This window comes from Callorhinchus milii, unplaced genomic scaffold (assembly GCF_018977255.1).
Source record: "Callorhinchus milii isolate IMCB2004 unplaced genomic scaffold, IMCB_Cmil_1.0 Scaffold1, whole genome shotgun sequence".
In the NCBI taxonomy this organism is placed as follows: domain Eukaryota; kingdom Metazoa; phylum Chordata; class Chondrichthyes; order Chimaeriformes; family Callorhinchidae; genus Callorhinchus; species Callorhinchus milii.
The window spans coordinates 109,169,709-109,185,521 of NW_024704742.1; the positions used below are offsets into that span (position 1 = coordinate 109,169,709).

The 15,813-nt window shown below is 41.9% G+C and overlaps 2 protein-coding genes across 3 annotated transcripts in view; one reads left to right on the forward strand and one right to left on the reverse strand.

Annotated features, from left to right (window-relative positions):
* The window catches only part of arsk (arylsulfatase family, member K), a 40,603-nt gene extending 32,967 nt beyond the window's left edge, over positions 1 to 7,636 (reverse strand). Inside the window, exons 1-2 of one of the 2 annotated variants that reach the window (XM_007893079.2) lie at positions 7,450 to 7,636; positions 6,050 to 6,179 (exon numbers count right to left, since the gene is read on the reverse strand). In XM_007893079.2, the coding sequence (XP_007891270.2) occupies positions 6,050 to 6,179; positions 7,450 to 7,590 (271 nt within the window). In that variant the 5' untranslated portion in view covers positions 7,591 to 7,636. Of the gene's footprint in view, positions 1 to 6,049; positions 6,180 to 6,370; positions 6,489 to 7,449 lie in introns of those variants that run through there. The other variant, XM_007893081.2, reaches the window with a different exon arrangement.
* Positions 7,637 to 7,816: 180 nt separating this feature from the next.
* The window catches only part of ttc37 (tetratricopeptide repeat domain 37), a 47,771-nt gene continuing 39,774 nt past the window's right edge, over positions 7,817 to 15,813 (forward strand). The window contains 7 exon segments of the mRNA XM_042334296.1: positions 7,817 to 7,910; positions 10,500 to 10,622; positions 10,797 to 10,891; positions 11,909 to 12,052; positions 12,789 to 12,880; positions 14,195 to 14,270; positions 14,785 to 14,925. Coding sequence (XP_042190230.1) covers positions 10,802 to 10,891; positions 11,909 to 12,052; positions 12,789 to 12,880; positions 14,195 to 14,270; positions 14,785 to 14,925 — 543 coding nt within the window. The 5' untranslated portion in view covers positions 7,817 to 7,910; positions 10,500 to 10,622; positions 10,797 to 10,801.

Here is a 15,813-nt window from a genome sequence, read left to right on the forward strand (position 1 = left end):
CTGCTCTCAAATGAGCTTGAATGTTTATAGAAGATTTTAACTAATTCTTTCAATTGTAACAATGGTACAATGTGAATATATGTTAATATCACTCAGGTATGCTTAAGACCCTCTCATTTTCATAATTAGTTTGCATATGCGGAATAGGACAGATTTACTGTTCGATGGTTTCCAGGTGTATTGCTGCTTACGTTCCTAATTCCTGACCAACTAGAGACTATCCTCGTGGAGAGAGTGTGCAGGGTGGTGAAGTGGGTCTCCTTGAAACTGAACTGGCTCCAGGGTGACATGTTTGGCAATGAAATAATCATAAGAATGTCGGAATTGAGGCATCTGTGGTGATTTTGGTAGTCCAGTTCCTGAGTCAGGTGGGTCCGCAGTACTCCAGGGCACTGCTGACGTCTGCACAGCTAATCCTGGCTCATCGGCAGGACGTGAAGGAGCAGACCCCCAGACTGTCATGGAAGTACGGATTCTCTCCACTCTGCTCCTGTTAACCTATTCTAAAGGTTTGCAGGGCTATGGGGAGAGCGCGGGGAAGTGGATTGATTTGGATGGCGTCCTTCTGTGCTGTATAATTCTATGAACCGTGTAAGCCAAAGCCTTAACGGGTAGGGTGGTCCCAGGTGGACAAGCAGCAGGAAGCTTGTGTTTACAATGACAATATTCTTTCAATGGCACACTTAGAATGATCTTATTATTATTTTATTAAGGTCACTTTAATAAATGCAAGTACAGGTATTTCACTTTTCACTCTATTCCACTGACTCAAGTGGAATTTTATTTTTTCCAGCAGCACAACACTGTCCTGTTTTTAAAAAAATCCAGATAATGTGTTAAAATTAATATTTTAAATATTGTGAATAGATAGTGCTTCCATTTACGTGTAAAACGAAGGGCACGGCAAAAATCAGCAAGCTTTCAGGCTGATTGCTCTCAAGCAACCTCTGCTGGAAGTGGGTGTGTATACATGCAGATAGAGGAGGACAGGATTCAGGATTTGATTGTGATGCCTTCCCTCTTTCCTCCCTCCCATGATGTAATAACATTTAACAGGTTTTTAATATAAAGGACATGCCATCACTTTTGGTAATTTTGACATTTCTTCCCCTCCACCAGCCATGACAATTTACTTTAAAGAACTGCAGTCGTATTTACTTTGAAATTTATTGACAAACATGTCAAAAAAGCACTTCACAGAACATACTAGAAAGTGAATTAACTGTATTTTGGGCCAAAACGCAGCAGCCAGTTTGTGCACAGCAATGTCCCACAAAGAACTACAGAGTGAGTGATCAATTTTATTGGGGGATTTGTTAGCCAGGACACCAAGGTAAACTATTTTCAAAACTCTTTTAAACCTTTTTTCAAATACTGTATTGAATCTTTAACCTCCACCTGAACATACAGACAGAACCTTGGTTTAACATGTCAACCGAAGGACAACAACAACAACAACAAGATTCCATTTATAAAGCGCCTTTCACGTCAGGAGGACGTCCCAAGGCGCTGCACAGTTGGGTCATGACCCGAGCATTGGGGGGGAAATGGTCAGGGTGATGGGAGGGAGCGAGAAGGGGGAAGAGAGTCGAGAGGGGAGCTGAAGGCTCGGTCAAAGAGAACCATGTCCCAACCATGTCTGCAGTCTGTCTATGATTACAGTGGTGAGACATCACCTTGTTGACGAGTATCAACAAGATAATAATAATCCCTCCAAAAAAACCAAAAAACAATAATAAAAAAAAAATTGGGTCATTTTCAATCTACGACTGTTTGTGGGACATTGCTGTGCGCAATTGGCTGCCGCGTTCGCCCACAAATATACAGTCAATTCACTTTACAGTGTGTTCTGTGAAGCGCTTTGGGACGTCCTCCCGACGTGAAAAGCGCTATATCAAATGCAAGGATTATTATTATTATTATTATTATTAAAGGTTTTGAGACCGGCCTTGAAGGAGGAAAGGGAGGAGGCGGCGAAGGCACTGGGGGATAGAGTTCCAGAGCCTCGGGGCTGAGAGGCTGAAGGCCCGACCACCAATGGTAGGGCGATTGGGGCGGGGGATGTGGAGCAGACCGGAGCCGGAGGAACGGAGGGTACGGGCAGGTAGGTAGGGGGATAGTAGGTTGGAGAGGTAGGAGGGAGCGAGGCCATGAATGGCCTTGTAGGTGAGGATGAGGATCTTGAAATCAATCCTCTGGGGGATGGGGAGCCAGTGGAGGCGAGCGAGGGTGGGAGTGATGTGGTCCCGAAGCCTGGTGCGGGACAGTACACGAGCTGCAGAGTTCTGGATGACCTGCAGCTTGTGGAGGGAGGTGGCGGGAAGGCCGGCGAGGAGAGAGTTCCCATAGTCCAGCCTTGAGATGACAAAGGCACCTCCAACAATGCATTGGAGCATCAGCTTAGACAATGATTCCAAGTCCTGATGTGGAGCTTGAACTCAACAACTTTCTGACTCAGAGACTCTGAGCCAGGCTGACACGATGTAGGCACATTTCTAAGTGTAGAAAGAGCAACAGGAATGACATGATAGACAAAGACCTCAAATAAAAGACAATTAACTGAACAATGTTAGCAAGTAGGAAAGAGTTAGGGTGTGACTTATTTCATATTTAAAGGTAGCAAACATGTAAATCATCAGTGATTTAAAAACAAAATTATAGGTAAACGTGTAAGACCATAAGACCAGGAGTAGGCCATTTGGCCTCTCGAGCCTGCCCTGCCATTTAATAAGATCATGACTGATCTTCTAACCTAATCCCATTTACACCCCTAATCCCATATCCATTAATCTCTCTATCCTTTAGAAATCTATCAACCTCAGTCTTGAATATGTTCAAGGACTGAGCATCCACAGGTTCTGGGGTAGAAAATTCCATAAATTCACTACCCTCTGAATGAAGAAATGTTTCCTCAACTCTATGACCCCTAGCTTTAGATTCTCCACCCAGGGGAAACAGTCTCACGGCATCTATCCTGTCAAGACCCTTAAGAATCTTGTAGGTTTCTATAAGATCACCTCTAATTCTTCTATATTCTAGAGAATATAGGCCTAGTTTACTCAACCTATCCTCATAGGTCAACCCCCTCATCCCAGGAACCAACCAATTGAACCCCCTCTAAGGCGAGTATGTCCTTTCTGACTTAAGGAGACCAAACTTGCACACAGTATTCTAGGTGCGGTCTCACCAAGACCTTATACAACTGCAGCAAGACTTCCCTACTCTTGTACCCTAAACGTTTGCAACAAACGCAGCATGGCATTAGTCTTCCTAGTTGCTTGCTGTACCTGCATACTAACTTTTTGTGACTGGTGTACAAGGACACTCAAATCCCTCTGAACACTAACACTACCTAGTCTCTCCCCCTCCAGAAAATAATTCGCTTTTCTATTTTTACTACCTCGGTGAATAACTTCACACTTCCCCACATTATACTCCGTCTGCCACTTCTTGCTCACTCACCTAGCCTGTCTATTTCCCTTTGCATTCCTTTTGTGTCATCCTCACAGCTTCCTCTCCCTACTATCTTCCCAGTCTTTTTTAGCCTAATCTTCTCTCATACCTGCAAAGTTGGCTTTATTTAGATTTAAGACCCTTACTTCAGATTCAACTATATCACTCTAACTTAATGATAAATTCCATCATGTTATGGTCACTCTGCCCTAGAGGAGCCTTAACTTCAAGACTGCTGATTAGCCCTATTTCATTACACAAAATAAGATCTAGGATAGTCTGTTCTCTGGTTGGTTCCTCAGCATACTGTTCTAGAAAACTACCTCTAATGCATTCTATAAACTCATCCTCTAATTTACCTTTGGTAATTTGGTTTTCCCAGTCTTTATGAAGATTGAAATCACCCACTATTAGTGTATTCCCCTTGCTACATGCTCCTCTAATTTCCTGATTAATACCCTGCCCAATACTGTAACTGCTGTTTGGATCATCCCGTTCCTACTTCAAATTCTTCTCCAGCCCTGAAGAGAGATCCTTAACCCTAGCGCCAGCAAGGCAACAGTCTTCGTAACTCATGGCTGCAGCTGCAGAAAAGCGTGTCTGTCCGCCTGACTGTCTCATCCCCTATCACGACTTCCGTTTTGCTCCCCCCACTTGTGTGGCTTCTGTATAGAGGTGCTGGGGTCAGTTTGCCCATCCTCCTCCTTACAGACTTCCTTGTCCACACAGGTTGCAAGTACCTCGTACCTGTTGGACAAGGTTAAGGCCTGAGGCTTCTCCACCACTCTCTCTGGGGTCCCCTTACCTGCCTGACTGTCAGTCACACTGTCCTGTCCCTGACTAGTAGCAGGATCTATACATTTACTGAGCCTCAGGGGAGTGATCGTCTCCTGGATGAAACTATCCAGGAAGCTCTCACCTTCCATAATGTTGCGCAATGTCTGCAGCTCGGATTCCAGCTCAGCTACTCTAAGATGGATCTTCCTCAGTTGCAGACACTTGCTGCAGATGTAGTCATACGGGCTCAGGCTGCCCTCCATCAACTCCCACATACTGCAGTCACCGACAACACCTGCCATGCCATTCTCTCCTCTCTCTCTCACTCTAGATTATGCTTTTTATTTAAGTTTTTTTTAAAAAGTTTTTTTTCTGGTTCTGTCTTTTGAGTGCGACATCACGTTGATGTCTCTTGTCGTTTTTCTGCAGATACTCACTCCGCCCTCCGAGTCAGCGACTGCTTACCTCGGCTAGGCTTTATACATCCTCTATGCCTCCCTGCGCTGTCCTGGCTCCAACCTCCGAATTTATACAAAGATGTTTTATGGTCTTAAGTACAACAGTAAAGTTATTGATATTAAATACAATTTATATTTCTATAGTACCTTTCACATCGAGAGGACATCTCAAAGTACTTAATACAACAAGCTGGGATCCCAAGCCAAGTTGGGGAGAGGAAGGGAAGCTGAAGGCACCATCAAAGATGCAATTCATCCAGAAGTAACTCACATAATCGCCTCATAACAAGAAACCTCAGAAAGCCAGTTGTATGCCATTTCAAAAGCTAGCACCTTTCATCAACTATTAAGTTGTATCTTTTGGTTTACTAACTACTAGAAATGTTACATAAGTTACCCTGTACTTTGCTTTATTTGTTTGGTGTGAACCACAAAAGAAATACAGCATTGACTACTGTGTATGACCAGAAATAACCTTAAAAAAGGTACATATCTGAACCCAAGATCTGCATTACAAACAAAAAAGAAGTCGCAGGGAACACTCGGCAGGTCAGACAACATCTATGGAGAAAGGAAAGTAAATCAACTTTTCGGGTCCATGACCCCTCGTCAGAACGGTTCTGATGAAGGGCAGTGGACCCGAAACGTTGACTCACTTTCCTTTCTCCTTAGATGCTGCCTGACCTGCTGAGTGTTCGCAGCGACTTCTGTTTTTGTTTCAGATTTCCAGCATTTGCAGTTCTGCATTTCAATTATGTTTACCCACAGTCAATCCATTTTACAGTATTTCCTGTGAAGAGCTTTCAAACATCTCGACCACATGATAAGGTGCTATACCAAATGCAAGGATTATTATTATCTCATGGTCAATGATGAAACATGAGCATTAAAAATGTATGAAAAATATTTAATTCATTCATAGAAATATTTTACAGTTGGGAATACAATCACTCTTTGAATTAAAGTTTTGCTAAAGCTGCTCATTTTGGTGAAACCCGACAACAAATATTGCAGATTGTATTATTAAAGCATTGATTGCAAGAGCATCTTGAATAACATTGAAAAGCAAACATATGATTTACATATTCTCTACTCATACCAATTTGATGCTTTATTGAGTGGAATTATAAATCAGGTTTCCTGCTCCATATTGCTGGGCATTATGCAACTGAACTCTAACAGTATAAAGGTGCTATACAAATGTAATTCTATATTGTATAACTAAAGAATTACTTTGTAAAATGTTAGTCACAAAATGACATTCAAAGTACATTGTGTTAGAGTACAAAAGTGGAACTGCTGCCTTGGTTCTATTGGTAATATTGTGTTTATATGTATCTGCAGAATTTATTTTACCATACCTGCTCGAGAAGGACAGCAAATTGGAGAATTGCTGTAGGCATTTAGAAAAACAGCACCACGATCTTTCATGAAATTTATGTTGGGAAGTTCAATTGTTTGGTTCTTTGGGGCAAACGTCAACCTTCCATCCTAGAATATTACAAATAGCAAATATTACAAAAACTGAATATGATAATAATCCTTGCACTTGATATAGCATCTTTCACACTAGGAGGTCAACTCAAAAAGCATTTCACAGAATATAATGCAGTGAGACTTTCAACTGAGATGCCGTCCACCTTTTCAGGTGGCTGCTAAAAGTACAAAACCCTTGTTCTTACCTTCAAGGCCGTCCACAGTCTTGCACCCCCTAACCTCTCCGACCTCGTAACACCATATCAGCCTTTCCGCCCCCTCCGCTTGGCAGACACCGGCCTGCTTCAGTTCCACCACACTTCCTGCCCCACCATTGGCGTTCAGGCAGACAGCATCTCTGCCCCCAGATTCTGGAACTCTATCCCGCAATCACCCCCTCTCTTGCCTTCAATTCCCGTCTGAAGACCCTCCTCCTCGATCGTGCCTTTGGCCACTCTCCCACCCCTCCTGACCCCAACTTGGGACCAAAACCCCTGATTGTCCAGCGGCCCGGGACGTCTTTCGGACGTGAAGGGCGCTATACAAGTGTTAGTTTGTTGTTGTAGTAAACGATCCCGTGACAGAATTTGGAAAGGAGCTTCTCCCCAGCTTCCTGACCAACAATCCTCCAAATGGGTTGGGTCATTCGCGGGACCTCGCCACGCGTGCACACATCCGCTGCTTTGTTTGCCCACAATTACATAATCACCGCAATTGGCAGAAAGATTTTAAGGTTGTGGGCACGTTAGCCGTTAGATTAAATGGAAGTATTATGAAATTCGGAAGTCCTACTTCTCTCGAAGGCGGTTCCTGTTCTCAAACCCCACCCCCCCCGCCCCCACAACTTGGTCCGGATCTGCAATTTAGTCAAGTGGCAATTACATTTCACCCCTTTCAGGCAGAGAGGGAGGGAGGGAGGAGGGAGGGGAGGCACAGGGCAACTCGAGACTAGAAATGTAGTATCTGGTGCCAAGTCAGGTGCCAGACTCACTGAGCTGCCAGTACGGCGCAAACACACTGCCAAGACAACAACCAAGAAACTTCCAAGCAACGATGACAACAATACATCTTTTCATTTGATATATCGCCTCATCTCATCGTCGAGGTGTCAGGGCAACTTTAAAAGATGTCAGTGTTCAGTGCTGCGTCTGCATCTGTCCCTAGTCCCAACGTCAAAGCTCTTGCCAAACACACTGCTGAGCACCGAGCGGGGAACACACCACCCACTGTTCCCTGCGGAGCCTCCCATCCTCCCAGGTCTCCGGACGTCAAAAAGCGCTCTTACCAGCGAGTCGCAGGTCACCAGCACCACGTTAGCGCCGCCGCCATGGGGCCACCTGCCGTCTGCCTGCGGCGCCACCGAGAAGCACAGCGCGAGGGCAACCGTTACGGCGGTTGCGGTTTGACCGTTCAAACTCTTTGCCATCTCGCGCTCCAGCCCAGCCGCCAGCGCCGCACTACATCTCCCGGCACGCACCGCGGGGAGCGCCAGGAGCGAAAACACCACTATCACGTGCAGCGCTCCGACAAGGCGGATTGAGGGCGAGAGGCAGGAGCTCTGCGATTCGTGGATAGTAAAGAGTTAGGTTGAGGTTGAGATGGGCTTGGGTCGCATTGGCCCTCGTCACGTGGTTGCGACGTGTGTCGGGTACCGTGGAGGCTGCCGGGATTGTAGCCGGAGCCGGAGAGACGAAAACGATGGCTGCCGATGCCGCCGCCGCCGGGTTTCCTCTCGTTTATTAAACGGTAAACGTACAGCAGAGCCGCGGGCAAGACTGCAGCCAAGGGAGGACCATTGTTTAAATCAGTGATTTTTAGGTTATGTTAAAAAAAAAAAAATTTTAAAAACAAAAGGGAGTCAATGTCGGGCGTATTGTTGGTGGAGCGGGGCCGGGGTTTATGTTTAATTTAACATCGCTGCCCGACACAGCCCTCTTCCCCCTCTCTCCCCTCCTCTCCGCAGCGGCTCTCCTACTTCGTAAAAGTTAACTCTGGCCGCCTGACAGCTTCGGGGGGTGGGCGGTGGTTGTCGTTGTTGTTCGGGAGGGCAGTGCCGCCCAAGGCCGTCGGTTAAAGGGAAAGCGTCCAGGGAGCGAATTCCTTTTTTTTTAACACGAACGGACGCCGTCGCCACATTTGCTCAGCAAATTTCCTTCCAAGTGAAAGGGGCTGATCCTTGTCCTCCTCCCCCCTCCCCCCCCAATCGTCTGTGGCCTTTTAGTTGTACTGCGCCGGGCCTCCGTGCGAAGCCATTCCGAGTTTAAAATGATATGGGGGTTTTGCAGCAAAGCAGAGCTGTGCTGTCACCTCGAGGTGATTTCCCGATTCCTCTTCCCTGTTGAGAGGCCGTCAGTGTGTCACCGAATGCGTAACGGTACTGAGCAGCTCTTGAATGTCGTCCTGGATAAAGGCATCTGAGGTTGGAGGAGTGCGCAGAGATCAGTGGCCAAAAGGGATACGATTTTCAGTCAGGATTGTTGCCAGATCTCGCCGGGGCCGCAGAGCCTGTGCTACAACAGGCATTAGGACCTGTGAGAAAGAAGCAAATAATTAAAGGTCCCTGAATATAAATATAAATATAAAAAATTATATAAATATAAATAACCAGGAAATGCGGTATATTCTCCAATAACTTCAATCGCTCTCTCGTGTTCTTGAACAGATATTTGCCTATTCCATTCTACGCATTTACTGTTTTGGTTCATACATTTCAGAATGGATCATTTGGTGAGGTATGAGAGGGTTGCCAGTTGCTAAAGAACCATTGCAACTGAAAAATACTAATTGAGGAGGAGGTGGGGACACATTGGCAAAGATTAGGTCTGAGAGGCATTTATGATAGAGTATCTTTAAGAATCAATCAAAATGCGTATCATACGCTTAATTAAGTTAACTATGGAATCCCGTAGCATAGCGGTTTTCACTTTTGCCTCACAAAGTGAGAGGACCTGGGTTAGATTCCCCGGCGGGCCATAACCTTAGGCAAGTTTCCTTACTCCACACACCTCTTGTTTACCTAACAGTAAGTAGGAACCTGGTTGTTAGTAGATCGGCAGATTGCTTTCCGGGGGTAATAATCCCTCAAAAAAAAATTGGTCATTCAATCCGTGATTGTTTGTTGAATACTGCTGTGTGCAATTGACTGCTGTGTTTCGCACACAACATACACAATCCACTTCACAATATATTCTGTGAAGCGTTTAGAGACGTCTCAGTGACGTGATGAGGCACTATATCAAATGCAAGGATTATTTTTCATTATAAAATCAATATAATTTTAGAAAATCATGGTATGGATCATGTCATTATCCCAACCGAATGCTGACAAAGGTCTAAATGCTTGGCACCTAGTGGGAGAATGCCTGATTTACTGCTTTGGATTGGGGATGAAGGGAAGATACATTTTCTGGAGTGAAGCTGGCTAGGTTAGGAAAATGATGAAAGATGAATATCGGAGATTTTATTTGGGTATCCAGAACCTTTCCTCAGGATACAGTGAATGGGATCTAGTTCTTGATGGCCTGTGGAATGAGCAGGTATGATGAAAGCTCAATGTCCTCCTCTAATACCATACTTTGTGTGTAAAAACAAAAAAAACTGGGTAAATTGAGGAAATATAAATGCTGCTGGTACTTTATAAAATTTTAGTGGTGTGCCTCCTGTGACCATCATCCTACAACATAGTGGAGTATAAGTGACGAAAAACCATGTTTTGTTTTTGTTAATAAACTATTATACCTTGGAAACCTTATCTTGATGTGGGAATCCATAATGGCCGAGGTGCCTTGTACGTTTTTCTTTTTCCAGCCTGCATTGTACATTGTAATTACATTCTTTCATTGTAAGGTATTGTGATGTTGCAAATGCACTAAACAAATTATTATTCTATCAAGTGCTTTTTTAAGTTGCAATATAATAATTTTATTGCATTGGATATTACACCTTTCATATCAGGTAGACATCTCACAGAGCTTCACCAAATTTACTGCAAAGTGATGTAATTGTGTATTTTGTAAATGAATACAGCAGCCAATTTGCACTTAAGGTCTCAAGACCTTTCTCTTTGACCGTGCCTTCAGCTCCCCTCTCGACTCTCTACTCACTCCTCGCTCCCTCCCTTCCCTCCCCTCACCCTGACCATTTGCCCCCTGCTCGGGTCCCGACCCAACTGTCCAGCGCCTTGGAACGTCCTCCCGACGTGAAAGCGCTCTATAAATGAAATGTTGTTGTTAGCAAAGTTCCACAAACAGTCATGAAGTGAATAACAAATTTTATTTGAGTATTGTTGGGCCAGGACACTATGGAAAATCTCTTTTCCTTTCATCCACTACCAAGGGGTCTGCTACGTCCATCTGAACAGGGAGACTAGATTTTGGTTTAATGCCTCATTCGAAGGGGACACGTTGAACAATGCAACAAACCCCCAGCAAATCATTGGAGTGTCAGCCTAGAGTTCAGGTACGAAGTCCTAGTGTATAGCTTGAACCCACAACCTTCTGATTCGAAGGCAAGTGTGCTACCACCTGAGCCAGGCTGATGATGCTTTGTATCAGATGCAGTTAAATTTAGCCATAAGGCTGGTATATGTTAATGTAATATATTGTGTAATAATTCTTATTTTGTATGTTACAGTGAAAATGTCCAGTAAAGAAGTGAAGATCGTCTTAAAAAGTGCAAGAGAAGCTATCAGAAATAAAGAATATAAAGAAGCCCTGAAGCATTGCAAGGTACTGGAAGGCAATTGTCAGCTATTTTCTGTAATGGGATTAATTTAAATTGCCTGAACACTGTATTTCTTTCTAACTGAGCCAAACTTGTACAGAAGTTGCATCTGTAGAGCTGGATTTCGTGAATATTTATATGCTTATAACTTTGTATCCTGTAAAACAAAATGTAAACAGCTATTTTGAATCTTATTGAATTACAGTAATTGGATCTGTCTTTCTTCAAAATTTGATGGAAGTATAACCAAACTATCCCCATAAAGAATATCTAATAAAATGTTAAGAGGAGTAGAAGAGCAAAGACCCTAGAAGTTGATATAAATCACTTGCTAAAGGTGAGAGGCAGATGGACACAGTTAATGAGATCTTAGCTTTTATGAATAGGGGCATAGAATATATAAAACCAGAAGTTATGCTTAACCTGATCTGCCACACAAATTATCTTTCCCCAAAGCCATTCATAATCTATAGAATGAAAAATAGCCTCATTTCCCAGTATAGGCTGGGGAATATTTCACTTTTCCGGTGTGGGTGCTTGTTGTTTACTTGAAACCCTAATAAAGAAATTATTATTCTATTATTAGGATCAAGTATAATACAATTTGATTATACTTTGATGCTATACATTTTGTTTGTATATTCACTATATTTTGTTGCAAAATAAAATTCCCCTTCTCTGCCTAAGTAATTTATCTCAATTCTAAGCTTAGATGATCATTTCCTACTGCAGCATCGTATTCCCCTCACATCACCGTTTTGAACACCAATGGTTTCTGCAGTATCTTCGAGTTATCTTTATATTTTCACATGAAGAAAGCAACTTGATGCTATGATTGGGGAATGGCAGGGTGGGTGTTCTGGAAGGATAAGATCAGATGGGGTGAAGGGATTTCTTCATCCAAATAAATCTTGTGATCTTGTGAAAGCAATGCCTTAAGAATGTGTCCAAACTTAGTTCAAAACATCCAGAGTAACGCTTCTTTCTGAACTATTACTGCTTGCTTTTTTCTAATTGAATAGGCCGTGTTGAAACAAGACAAGAATAACTACAATGCATGGGTTTTTATTGGGGTCGCTGCAGCAGAACTGGAGCAGCTTGATCAGGCAAAGACTGCTTATAAAAAGGCTGCAGAATTGGAACCAGACCAGTTACTAGCATGGCAGGTACATTTGTGTCATAAAATCATGTTCTCATACATAGTTATAGATTTTAGATGAGAAATGTTTTATTTTAGAAAATACATAAAGGCATAAACTGCAAATTGTGCCCTGAAGCAAACAACAAGATTCCATTTATAGAGCGCCTTTCACGTCGGGAGGACGTCCCAAGGCGCTGGACAATTGGATCATAATGGTGTACTTGCAAAGTACAGTGTCAAATAACCTCAGGCCTGTACCTACTTAGCATTTCAGGGATAAATGACTTGTGGTCTTATCTTACATATATCAGCAGCTGTGTTTTTTAGATATTTCTATACATATTTTAAAATATAAAAGTTGTTTCATTGTCACCACCTGGTGGCTATTTTTGCACAGTGGTTTATTTTTCTACATTATGACATCATAAACTTTCATTAAACTAATTCAATGTTTTAAAGCCTGATTTTAATATAGTCACTTTCAGTAATATCCCTTCATTGCATTTTGATTGCCAGTATCAAGTGCAACTAGAAAACATTCTAATCAAAATAAACTACTGTTTTCCTGACAAATAACATCCTGTTCGTACTTAATGAGAAAGAGAAAAAATATTCAAACATTAGTCTCATCAGTAGTCTCGTAGTTTTCAACAAATAAAAATTGATTAGTAGAATTTATATTCTCTTTAAATTTCAACATTTTTTTTATGCACTGAATGGGATAATTAAATTAAGTTAAATGTGATTTTTTTTAATTTCAGGGATTGGTAAACCTATACGAGAAGAACAATCTATCTGATTGCAAGCATGATCTATTAGCAATTTACCAAAAACTCCTGAAACTGTATGAAAGGTAAGCTGCTAGAGTTTATTGTACAAGCACGCATAAATAAAAGTGCAATAATCCAGTCTTGCATATTTCAATATTCTTAGGCTCTGTTTACCTAGCTATAAGTAGGAACCCAGTTGTTAGTCGATTGGTGGATCACTTTCCGGCAGTACTAAGCCCTTTTAAATTTTTTAAAAAAAAAACTCTTGTGGACACCTGCTGTGCGTAACTAGCTACCACATTTCATCCACAAAATATACAGTAAATTTACTTTACAGTATATTCTGTGAAGCCCTTTTAGACGTCTCAATGACAGGATAAGGCTCTCTATCAAATGAGGATTAGTGTTGTAAGCTTTTTAAAATTGTATTGTGGCCAAGGATGGTGAATGTCTAGATTCTTGCTGCAACCTTGGTTTTCAGATTGTTTATTGTGATGGGCATTAGACATACAGTATCATACACAAGAAAGACCTTTTGTTCTCGCATATTAACGTGTCATAATGCACACAATAGTAGTAGTGAACAGACATATTAGGCTGCAGAGCTTTTATTGCAGGTAGGAGCAGTGGGGTGTCCAAAAATAGAAAGGGCAGTGACCAGAAACCATGTGAGTTTATGTGCCCAGGTGACATCAGGAGCTGATTAGTGATAACTAAAAGGTTTGCCTTTCTTAAATTCTGTATGTACTATATTGTAAACCAATTGGAAGAATTCCTTTATCTTCAGTATGCAGTGATTCAAGCATCTCTCAGAAGATTCACAAACAACATGCTGTTTCCATTCTTGTGATTTCATGAAAGTCAATTGACTGTTCTGGAAGAGCAGTGTATTGGCCAAATGCTGATGTTGAGAATTAGTTTGATTAAACCAAGGATGCGAGGTTATAATTCATTGTAGAAACTTGAAAATTTGGAACCTTTGTTGCTGGAACAGAAGATTAAGGAGAAGCTAGTCAAGGTTTTTTAATTATGGAATGGTGTACCATCACCAAAAAAAGTGACTGTTTTTATTGAGTAAACAAGGGGGTATATATTTCACTAATACCTATCTCATAAATCAATATTCTGCAACAGTAGTTCAGTCAAATAGTCAAAAATTATTAAAATCTGGGATCTTTACCATGTATATGTGTTGAAGCCAAGTCCAAAACCTCACTTTCTTCAAAGAGAATTGAAGAAATATTTGGATGAAAAATTATATTAAACAGAATGGGCAGGGGGACAGGATTGTAATATATGGATAGCTATAGTGGAGGTATGAGTTTAAAATTGACCTAACATAATTGTATAATTTTTAAAATCATGTAATGATTATTCCAATTATTTCTGTTTTGTAGCACTGAAAAACAGAAATGGTATGAAGTCTGCCAAAAGTTAGTTGATTTATATCATCAAGAAGAGAAGCCTCTAGAGGTATGTATGCAGAAACTTCAAAAGAATAGAAACCATTTTGTCCTCGCTTTTGTCCGCGCTGCGAGCGGCTCCAGGATGGAGATGGGAGGAATCACATTGTGATTGATTGACAGTAGACTCCAGCCATTCATAAGCAGCTGGAGTTGGGCTATCAATCAATGAGGGAGCAGAGGACCGGGGAAGAAACAAGGGAGGGAATAGGAGGAGTCAAATCACAATTGATTGATACCTGGAGCTGTTTGTGAATGGGTGGAGCCATCCATTCACAAGCGGCTGCGGGCCGTCAGTCACCTCAGAGATGCCGCTAATTAGTCCCTTTCCCATCCAATGGGGACAGCAATGGGTGGGAAGAAGTAATTGAAGTTCGGTTACCCACCAATGTTGCTTAAGCCAGACAAAACTGGCGGTCACGATGTGTCATGCTATACGGGCTTCTGCTCCAGTTCAATTTAGTTTGTTAAAATAACTGTTGAAAGTGTTTGAAGGGTCAATTTTTTGTCCTCCTTTTGCACAGGCTGCTAAAACATGGAGGCGCTTAATACAGATGAAACAAGATGATGGAGTTGGTAAGGAAGAACTGCATCAACTGTGGAAGAAGATAATTGAGATACTTTCAGACAATATAGAGAATCAGGATAATGGGAGCCAAGAAATGGTAAACAAAAACACCTTGCATATATCGAGATGCACCAGTACAGCATTAATATCTAGTGACTATTGTGTCGTGATACGAGGCAGAGAAGTGTTTCTTTTAATTGTTAGTTGCAATGCAAGTACTTGCAGTTTATGAAATTGAACCACCCTAGCAAAATACATTTTTTTTTCTTTCTGTATTTCCTTATTTCTGTGATTTGTTTTTTTTGTTAAGCTGAGCTCTGTATTGATGATCTCTTTGGGGAATTTTTCAAATGAGACCAATGAACTGCTTTGGGGGCAATGAAACTAAATCCACATAGTTAACTTAGAATTTGAATGAATTCTCTTTAGATTTAAAGACCAAATGAGTAATATATTTACTATTTGCCTAAGGTAGTAAAGATAAATATGTTGTAAAAACATACATTCCTTTTGCAGGGTGAATTCAATCTGTTGAGTTCCTCACTTTGATTGAGAGGCTAGAAGGGAACCTGCTCACAGTTCTCTTCCAAATCTACTCTTGATGTGCTACTATGAAGTACACAAGGTCAGCCACAGGCAATGAATGCTCCCTCTCATTCCGTAAGAGGGTAACATAACATAAGAACATAAGAAATGCAAGATGAAAAAAGACCAAGGTCCACCTAGTTCATCTTCCAGGCATTCGCATGCACATATGTCCCAAACTGTGTTTGAAAGAATCAACACTTCCTGCTTCAACCTTAGGGAGCCTGTTCCACAAGTTCACTATTCGCTCACTGAAATAGTGTTTGCATAGATTTGTTCTGAATTTTCCCCCCTTCAAGCGTAGGCCGTGTGCTCTAGTTTTACGATTCTGGATAAGTTGAACCAGCTTGTCATGATGTATATTGTCTTACAACTTTGAAATCTTAAAGACAGTAATCAT